The sequence below is a fragment of the Curcuma longa genome, unplaced genomic scaffold (genome assembly GCF_044706935.1).
Source record: "Curcuma longa cultivar G26 ecotype Majalengka, Jawa Barat unplaced genomic scaffold, ITB_CL_G26_1.1 contig_6357, whole genome shotgun sequence".
In the NCBI taxonomy this organism is placed as follows: domain Eukaryota; kingdom Viridiplantae; phylum Streptophyta; class Magnoliopsida; order Zingiberales; family Zingiberaceae; genus Curcuma; species Curcuma longa.
In genome coordinates this window covers 3,672-13,655 of record NW_027434641.1, presented here as the reverse complement: position 1 = coordinate 13,655, position 9,984 = coordinate 3,672, and the positions used below count along the sequence as shown (strand labels likewise).

Genomic DNA, 9,984 nt, shown 5'->3' with positions numbered 1-9,984 from the left:
GGCGTCTCTCTCCTCTTCCAGGGCTTCGGCGAGTTTGAGCAGCCCAAGGGAACTCGTCGGCGGCCAGAGCGCCGATGGCGGAGGGGACAACTGACCCTGATCGCAACTGGTTGAGGGCAGCGATGGAGTCGACGAACGTAAGAACTTCCCCTCCTTTCCTTCTCCCTTCTCCTTTGCTCTCTTCCTGGTTCTGATCCCGCTGCTTCCTTCCCTGTTCTTATTTCTTGCGAGCTCTTCTGTTCCATCTGATTTTCCCCTTCCTTTGTTTTATTTCCGCTTGATGCATGTATTAGCAGCGTGTTTGTTTTAATTTCTTCCAGTTGATTTCCCTACACAGTCGATATCTACGGAAAATAAGAATAGGAATCAGCCTCGTGTTTTTTTTTAAAAAAAAATCAGAATGGATGAAATCCAGTAAGCAACAAGGGTAACTCAAAGAAATGTGACATTTATTTGGTTTTCTCTTGCGTGAATCAAGCTGACAGTTTTTAATACCGTGCATTATACTATATCTTGTTCTATTGAGGTCAGTTGATTATAGCTTAATAATTTTTTCCTGAGAAACACATCGTACTTCTTCATACAGAGAGAACCACTTCATGCATCCAGCATTCACTTGGTTTTCTTCTTTTTATGAGGAAGTGAAACTCTATCCATCAAAACACACTCTTACCTGTATATTACCTGCAGTAGATTCCTTTGTGGTTACTGAATTAAACTTGTCAATTAGTTGTATGTCTGTAATGTATGTTAAAATCTATGTTCAAAAGCTTTCCGCTTATACTGTCACCAACTTTGCATTTGAGCATCAGTCAGAATGAAAATTATTGCCTTCGATATATATTTATGGATATCAAGTTGTATGCCATAGTCAAATAATTTTGATACAAGTGTCATTTTATTTGTGTATTTTTGTTCGACTATGAACACCATCGACATTGAGACTCATTCTCTAGGTCACATATGACATCTGTTCATTAGAACCTATCTCATTTCATCATTTACAATTTAGTATTTGTAACTATCCTCAGTTATTTTATCTATGTTTGGTAGATGTTACCATTTTCTTTTCTGTTTATTCTCTCTAATAAATGGAAAATTTTCATATAGCAATTTTAATTACAAATCGAGTATATAAGATTATTGACAAGTGACCCAGGAAAATTAACCATAACAAAACCAAACAATTACAGTTTCCATTTTTTTGGAAGATTAACCTGACTCTTGTGCTTGACAATTACATACAGTCAAGCAAGGAAAATTGAATTTTTATTTCACCAAGATGAACCTCACTTAACTTACCTAATGAAAAAGTGTATGAAGATACTTAATATAGAAGAGAATGTTAAAGTGAATAAGATGTAAATACAACATGTTAGCATGCTTTAATTTAAAGACCAATTGGAAGGTTGTAGAGTTGGATCTAAGTGCTTATTAGGTAAGCATCTTGTAGTTAGTTTAGTTATGAATTTCATGGACCATCTACATGGGGCATGCCGTGCGCTCCTTAATTGGTAGGGAAAAAAATCCCATAGCCCTTTGGGGTGATCAAATGCTTGGATGTAGGAAAAGGACAAAAAAATAGTGTTAGTTTTATTCTTTGTTGCCATAATGGGAATGTTGTAATTTTTAAATAGATTTGCACAATTAATCTCATTTTGATTAAATAAATTAAACTTGGGTTGAAGTCTATTAAATTAAAATCATGCAAATAAATATAACTTTTTAGGAATAGTAATTAAACTATTGCACTTAGTGATATTGTCTTGCAAAGAGCTCAATGGAGGTATAAAGATTCATAGAGCGAAACCCAAATAATTAGGATTAAGACAGTTGATGATTTAATTTTATTGCACATTGCATGGGTCAGGAAAATAGGCACGACTTCTAAAATTAAGTGGTGGAAGTTAAAGGATGGGAAACAAAACATATTTAAGGAGAGAATAGGAGTACAAGTATTAGGAGAAATATACGGCGACTCGAATATGATATATGATAAGATGGTATCAAAGTTAAAAATAATATTCAAGAATATACTTAGTGAGTCAAAGGGATGTGCATCACCAAGTAAAGAATCTTGATGGTGGAATGAGCAAGTACAAGAGAAAGTGAAGGAAAAACGAACAACCTATAAAGTATTATATACTTGTAAGAATGAGGAAAATTTAAAACAATATACAGTAGCCAAGAAAGAGGTCAAGAAAGCAGTGAGTAAAGCTAAGAATGAATATACAAGTTCAAAACATCATGTATCGGGACTGCTCAAGTTCAGAACATCATCATCATCATCGTCAACCCATGTTTGCCCCAATTTTTGTTTTCTCCATTGAGCTCTATGCAACGATATTACATTAGTCAATATACAAGTTTCAAACATATAAGATTTATAGTAACTATTATTGTTCTTAATGATTCATTCTTTTTGGCTGTGCCGAAAATGGCTAGGTCAGTTTTTGTTGAACATTGACAGCCTAAACTTGCAAAACTGATTGTCTATTACATTTTCCTTTATGAATCATATTTAGCAAGGTTGTTAGGTGATCCAAAGAGATGTGCACATGATCACACTTCTTCAAACATCACAATCCTGTAAGACTGAGGGGAGACAATATTATATGCTTGTCATTTTCAACATTATTCATGAAGCATCAAACATGTTTTTGTTGCCCATAGTTGTTAACCATAATCACAGCCTTTAATTTCTGAAATTTGATATTGTTGGTAAGGCTTAGTGTGATATGTATATCAATTTCTTAATGCTAATTGTTATCTTCGACTTGCATCTTGACTTCATGCTTGTAGTGCCACCTATACTGCTAACAATGGTTTGTCTGAAACACTAAATTTTTGTTTTCAGTTCTTTGCATATCTCTAGCCCATGGTTTTATAATTTACTTCATCTCAACCAATACTTGTAGTAGGTATTTATCATTAAAATAATTTAGACTTTTCTTCTTTTACCTTCCATCTTCTATTAACTAATTGATTGAAAACTTCTTCTTAGCTGCAAAACTATATCCTTTTGTTGACAATTTCATGTGCTAAATTTTTTCCCATCTTTTCATTTATAGCCAATCAGCGACAGTGATGTTCATAGCATCATCTTGTCTTATCTCATGCACAATTGCTTTAAGGAGACAGCAGAAACTTTTCTTTCTTGTACTGGGATGAGCCAACCTGTTGATTATTTTGTGGACATGGATAAACGAAAAAGTAGGTAACGTTAGTTACAACTTATCTGACATGTTTTTTTAGACATTTAGGCCTTGCATTCTGGGATATTATTTTATTTGTTTTTTTTTAGACTGTTGGTCAAATTATTTTCGAAGTGAGATGTGGATAATTGTAGTTCTTTAGACTGTTGGTCAAATTATTTTCGAAGTGAGATGTGGATAATTGTAGTTCATAGAGAAGTCAATATAGTAGTAACTGAGGAAGATGAGTTGTATACGCACTAAGCTTGTGATTCTTGATTAGCTTTTCTGGATGGATAATGTAAATTTTTTAGTATCAAATATTCATGACTTTCACAAATCTATTCTAGCAATTGCATAATCATGGATCAAGTGATTATGCAAATTCTCTTGTTACTAATGTGAAATGCTTCAACTGGGAATGGATCAAAATCTTTGTTGCAGTGGTTGGTATTGCCTGCTATGCACTCTTCCAACCAATAGCTTCTATCTGGACCAAGGCTTGTTGTTTGGTGGTCGTTTCCACCAAGTTTATCTTCCATTGATCCCATATTTCACCAAATCATCTTTGTTCAAAACCAGTACCTTGTAACTATTTTTCTTTCATTCTCACTTTTCTTCTTCAGAGTTTGTCAAACCATACATCCATTTCTTGTGCCCTTTCCTAAAAATCTTAATCTTTTTTGTCAAGTGGTTAATGAGTACCTTTAGTTTGAGTATCCAACACAAGCATGGATTTAGGTGCCTAACATTTCTGTTTCAAAATTTTTTGTATGAATAATAGGGGATTCATGACTGACTCAGTGTGTTGGTATCCAATTATGGAGGAGCTAGATAAAGAGTGGGTAGTCGAGCACCAGGTCAAACGTTTAACATAGTCATACTTTCTTTGGGATGCCTTGTGTCTTGTTAAATTTATCTACTTTTAGCTTGTCTTTAAAGTTTATGATTTTCATGTTACATGCTAATATCATCTGCATTTGTACACCCATTATGTTTATGTTCTTGCCTGAAGAATCTTTTTCAGCTAAGGTCATATATGCACATTGCATTATAAATATTCTGGAATCTAAGATGGATGTATTTTCATTTAGCCTGTATCTGTGGACTTGAATGTAAGATGTTAGAACATGGACCCGACAAGAACTTAAATCTCCATGTGCATTCTATAGGAAGCTAGTTTAATCATGTATGATTTGCCTCAAAGCTGGAGGTTGTGCATCACATTCTTTTTATTCGATGCCAGTAAATAACAACAATTCATAGAGGAAGATGGCTTTTGAGTTCTAAGTTCTTCAATGGTGACATTAACAGTGGCAGTTATCACGTGGTCCATGGTTGGAAGCTCTTGCAACATGATGAGTTAGGCAATGGAACAATAGTAGACATTTAAAAGTATCACCTTGGATGTAGATCATTGTTGTACTTGCATACCATAGTGCTCTAAAATCAACTCCATAATGCTGTGATCATTCTTTTGTTTATCTGCATGTGGTAAAATGCTTTCAATATCACCTGCAACAGGAAATATCATATGTTTCTATATACATGTATTCTTGATTGATTACAAGTTACACCTACCTTCCACAGGATCAGATACTAATAGTTCACTTTCAGTATGACAATGTTTCTTGGAAGAAATGAATGTATATAATAAACAAAAATTTCTGATAAGTTTAATTTCTTGTTCTTCCTGTAGATGATTCAGAATTTCAATTTAAATTGAAGCAACATAGTAGAGGCAAATATGCGCCAGTTCATCCAGGAATGTTAGCGGTAATAATTTAAGATATTCCTTGATTGAGATAGTGTGCTTAATTTTTCAAACTTTAATAAGCGCGAGGAGATGAAGGCAAGGATCTTAGAATAAATTTTCTCAACAGTTAAGGATTATGAGTCTTGCTTCTCATGGAGCCTCCATGCTCAACTGCTAACCATGTCAAATAAATATACATTTCAAGTGCTCTGGGAATAGAAAAATATATAGGAAGTGTTTAAAACATTCTATTGACTTGTCATGCTGATTGTTACTGGTATAGTCTTAAACAGTAAGAGTGGCATTACGTTTTAAAATTTGCATACCTGGAAATCCCTATGGAAATCTCTAGCGGTTCAACTTTAAACAATACTGACTGGTTTATTTGTCCATTTTAGTTTGAATGTGTGACTATTAAAGCAAAATGAACTTTGTAAAAATGAATTAGATTAATCTTGACTGTTGCATGATTCTTTTGTAATCCTACTATTTGAGAGCTATTTTAGTTTTCTTAAATGCTCTATGGAACTAAATATTGATACACTGATCATCATGTATTTTGGTTATCTTCAGAAATTATCCATTATGCAGTTAAGGGAAATGCTCTCAAAGCAATTGAGCTAACAGAACAGCTAGTACCCAACTTGCTAGAGGATAACAAGGATCTGCACTTTGATCTACTTAGTCTTCACTTCATTGACTTAGTACGCTCAAAAAACAGGTGACATATTTTAATAATATATAATAACTCATATATATTGTTTTTAAGTGAGCCATCATTCTGTTGCAGCAATGAAGCATTGGAATTTGCTCAAACCAAACTCGTACCATTTGGAAATACAGCAAAGTATGTTGAGAAACTGAAAGTATGTTCAAGATCTAACCTAACTAGTACTCATTCCTAACTACATTATTATTTAGTGTCCTTACCTTTCCATTTTGTTAGGAGTTTGTCACACTCTTTGCTTATGAGGAGCCTGAGAAATCTCCAATATTTCATCTTCTAAGCCCAGAATATCGAGAAAATGTCGCAGATAGTCTGAACAGAGCTATCCTTGGTATTTTATGTCTTAAAATTATCTCTTGTACTTATCTTTCAGTATATGTGATGAAGGATATACCTTGTGTTTAATGTTAGCTTGTGCTAGTCTTCCAAGCTATTCTTCCATGGAAAGATTGATACAGCAAGTTACTGTGGTTAGGCATTTTCTGCATCAAGAACTTGGTAAGGTTAGTGGATAATAGTGGTATACACTAATAGTTCAGCAATTTTTTTTAATGCTTCATTTTCATGCAGAAAATAATGATCTTGTTAACTGCATCACCATTTTCTCGTTGCCTTTTTTTTTTCTCCTCTCTGTATTAAATAGATGTTACCTGTCTTGAAAATACAACTAAATCCTTTTCCAAGTCCTACCTACTTGATGTTATGTTTATATCCATACTTGAAACATGCACATGTTCGTATATTTCAAACTTTTTTGGGGTCAAGTAAATCCACAATTGACGACAGGACTCTGCCACTAGTTGAGGCCTCCTATCCCACTCCATTTGTGTTATGGGACAACGTAAGCTCACTTCTAGCATTCATTGAGTCAATAAATAGGAACTCTCAGAGATCTTTGGTTCTATTGCTTCTATCATTCTTTATATTAAGCACGGAGTTAATACCTCAAGGCATTACCTAATTCTTTTGTAACTTCATATTATATCCTCCAGTAAGTTACCCTAATTATCATCCCCACTCACTATTGCATAGATCTATTGCGTATATGCTTACACTTGCAAGCCCCTAATTTACAGGATGGTCCTCCACCGTTTTCTTTGAAGGCGTTTCTGAATAATTAGCGTGAATATATACGAAGTGATTGAACACAAACGACATCGCCATGGTCGCTAGCGCCAGGAATTTCTCAAATGCATGTGTTTCTTGTGCGAGTTCCAAGTGGATGGAACAGAAAGCAAGCCTGCATTTGGCTATGTAATTGTTTGATGGAAGCAGTGTAGTATGTGGCCTGTTCAGAAGATGCTCCAGTCTCTGTTCTATTTAACATTCCATAAAATTAATGATTTTTTAATTCTACCAAAGGATTTAGGATGGTCTAGCTGATGAACTTGGATCAAGTAAATGTCTTTAAGTTTGCAGTTAAATCAATTTATCTACTGGTTTGTCTGTTGAATTAGTGACTTCTAGCTTGACCCGTTTGATTTTTATAATGATATCAATCAAACGCCAATTTCATTTTCAGCAAGTTACTAAACTGCTTATGCAATTTTATGTTTATTAAATGACGTAGTCATTTTCAATTATACTCTTGTTTTATGGGCAGTTGACTGCAGTAGATTAATACGTAATAGTCGAGTTTATCATTTTTAAATTTATTGAGTTCGATTTGTGATAGTATTTTAAAATTGTGTCAATTTTAAAAATTTATAATTTTCTATTTAGATTATGAAATCCAGAGTATGGTTACATATAAGGTAATGTAAGGAATGTAATGAATTTGATTTGGAATATTTTTATTTTTATTTTTTGATGAGTTTAAAGTCATCAAAATTCATGGATGATCTTAGGACATTAGAATCGTTTTAAACTAAAATTATTGCACTCTTTGGAGCTGTTTGAGTGCAATCATTATTTCATATTTGATTTTCTGTCTATACAGCAGGTTGTTGCTCCTGTGTCCAATATTGCATTAACACACAATGGAACAACTTCAGGAATTTCAAATGTTACTTTCATGTTATACAATCTATTGACAACTCTCCTCTGATGGTATTGACTTTCAGAAATCTTTGAGACCATCAATTTTTCCAGATACACTACTTGCTCTTTGCCCTTTTCTTTTCTTTATCATGTAGTGTCAATTGATTTAGGTCTTCTGCCAGGTCTTCGGTTAAGGCTTCTTCCTGATTCTTTCTGAGTATTTCCAGCTCAATTTGAAGGCGTTGAATTTCATATTGTAAGTAAGAAATATAATTGAGCAATTTCGGAATTAAAGCTTTATTGTTAAATCTCACTGGCGGTGGCGCTTCCACCTTGATTTCAAGCTCCAAGTAGTAGTCTGCACAAAGTGTACAAACTGTTAGTTGGCATACCTGGCAGTGTCCTCTAGCTCTTGGGCTAGTATCTCTTCCACAAAATCTACATTTGATATACTGAGTATTAATCCCAGTATTGAATTCCCAAATATGCGGACACCGGTATTGTTCATCAGGAATTTCAACTTGAACTTGCCATCCAGTTTCTTTTCCTAGCAGTACAAATAATGTTTCTGGTATTATGCTGGTAGCAGAATTGCAGTGCTGCTCAGTTGCAGTTTCTCCCTCCGAAACACTGCAGATGGCATCTGAATCACTTTTCTCAGGATCAATGGAGACAACGTCGAATTCTTCAGGGAGCTCAAGTTCTTTAAGCATTGTTATGCGCTCATTGTTTCCGACTTTGTTCCTACATTCTCGGGCAAAATGCCCTTCTTCACCACATATACAACACTTACATTTTCTTACCCGGAGTGTTTACTCCATAATTTTAATTAAGAGAAGTTGATTTTTGAAATTTTTATAATTTTAAAATAATTTAACACAAACCATTAAAAAGTCTAGGTCTATTATATTTATTCATCAACATCATCAAAGGATTTCTAAGACTCTTTAGTTTACTATATCAAGATTTTAAAATTTTAAATACTGTTGGTTTATTAGTGAGTTTTAAAAATTAAAATTTATTTAATAATTTTAGAAATTTTAGAATCGCTTCAAATAAATAGCATTACATTTCTAGGAGCAACCATGTTATTAGATTTAGATTTTTAAAATTTTTATAATCTTAAGATAATTTAGCACAAGCTCATTAAAGGGTCTAGGTATGTCATATTTACTAATTAGTATCATCAAAGGATTTCTAATACTCTCCTGATTCAAACAATGTTTGAACATTATAAGATCATTAGCGAGTTTTAACTACAACTCGTTGATGGCTTGAGGAATATCAGAATCACTTCAAACTAAAATTATTACACTTTTGGGAATTTCTCGAGTGTAACCATGCTCTCAGACATAGATTCTACCGTCTAGATTAAGAGATGTGGATTTTTGAAATCTTCATAACTTTAAAACAATTTGATATAAGTTCATTAAAGGGCTTAGGCTTGTCATACTCTATTCATCAATACTGTCAAAGGTTCCTAAAATTCCCTTGATTTAGACCATATCAAGATTTTAAAATTCTAAATACTATATAACCATTAACGAGTTTTGAGAATCACTTAAACTCAAAACCATTACTCTTATAATCATGTCCTTATATTCGGATTCCAAAGTCTAGATTGAGAGATGTAAGTTTTTATAATCTCCACAATCGTTAGATAATTTAGCTCAATCTAGGGTTTTAATTTAGACTATGCAATTTAGGTGTGAGAGCATGGCTACACTTAGGAGAGTCTCAAGAGTGTAATCATTTTGATTTGAAATGATTTTGAGGTTCCTAAGTCCATTAATGAATTTTGGCCATTAATTTTTCGCCAAAATTCATTAATGGCTATAATATTTAGACTTTTAAAATCTAGACATGGTCTAAACTAGGGGAGTCCTAAAAATTCTTTGATAATGTTGGTAAGTATGATAGGCCTATACTCTTTTAATGAACTTGTGTCAAATTATTTTAAGGTTGTAAAGATTTCAAAAACTTGCATCTCTCATTCTAGGCTATGGAATCCAGGTCTGAGACATGATTATACTTAGAAGGCTTCTATAAGTGTAATGATCTTGGTTTGAAGTGATTTTGAGGTTTCTAAGGTCATCCACGAGTTTTGAGCAAAACTTGCTCATAGCCCTATAATGTTCAAAATTTCAAAATCTTAATATGGTATGAACTAGGGGAGTCTTAGGAATCCTTTGGTGGTATTGGTGAGTAAGTATAATAGGTCTAGACCCTTTAATGAGATTGTGTCAAATTGTTTTAAGGAGGTCGTAAAAACTAAAATTTTAAAAATCTACACCTCTCAATTTAGGCTGTGGAATCCATGTCTGAGG

The 9,984-nt window shown here is 33.6% G+C and overlaps 1 protein-coding gene across 2 annotated transcripts; it reads left to right on the top strand.

Annotated features, from left to right (window-relative positions):
* On the top strand, positions 1 to 7,192 carry LOC141819438 (uncharacterized). 2 transcript variants are annotated; one of them, XM_074706736.1, is made up of 7 exons: positions 1 to 137; positions 3,072 to 3,213; positions 5,524 to 5,671; positions 5,741 to 5,816; positions 5,897 to 6,008; positions 6,089 to 6,175; positions 6,754 to 7,192. In XM_074706736.1, the coding sequence occupies exons 1-7, from the start codon at positions 75 to 77 to the stop codon at positions 6,792 to 6,794; spliced, it is 669 nt and encodes a 222-aa protein (XP_074562837.1). In that variant the 5' UTR covers positions 1 to 74; the 3' UTR covers positions 6,795 to 7,192. The 2 variants fall into 2 exon arrangements, with proteins under 2 accessions (XP_074562837.1, XP_074562836.1); XM_074706735.1 differs by having other exon boundaries at positions 6,089 to 6,180; positions 6,754 to 7,190.
* Positions 7,193 to 9,984: the final 2,792 nt, after the last annotated feature.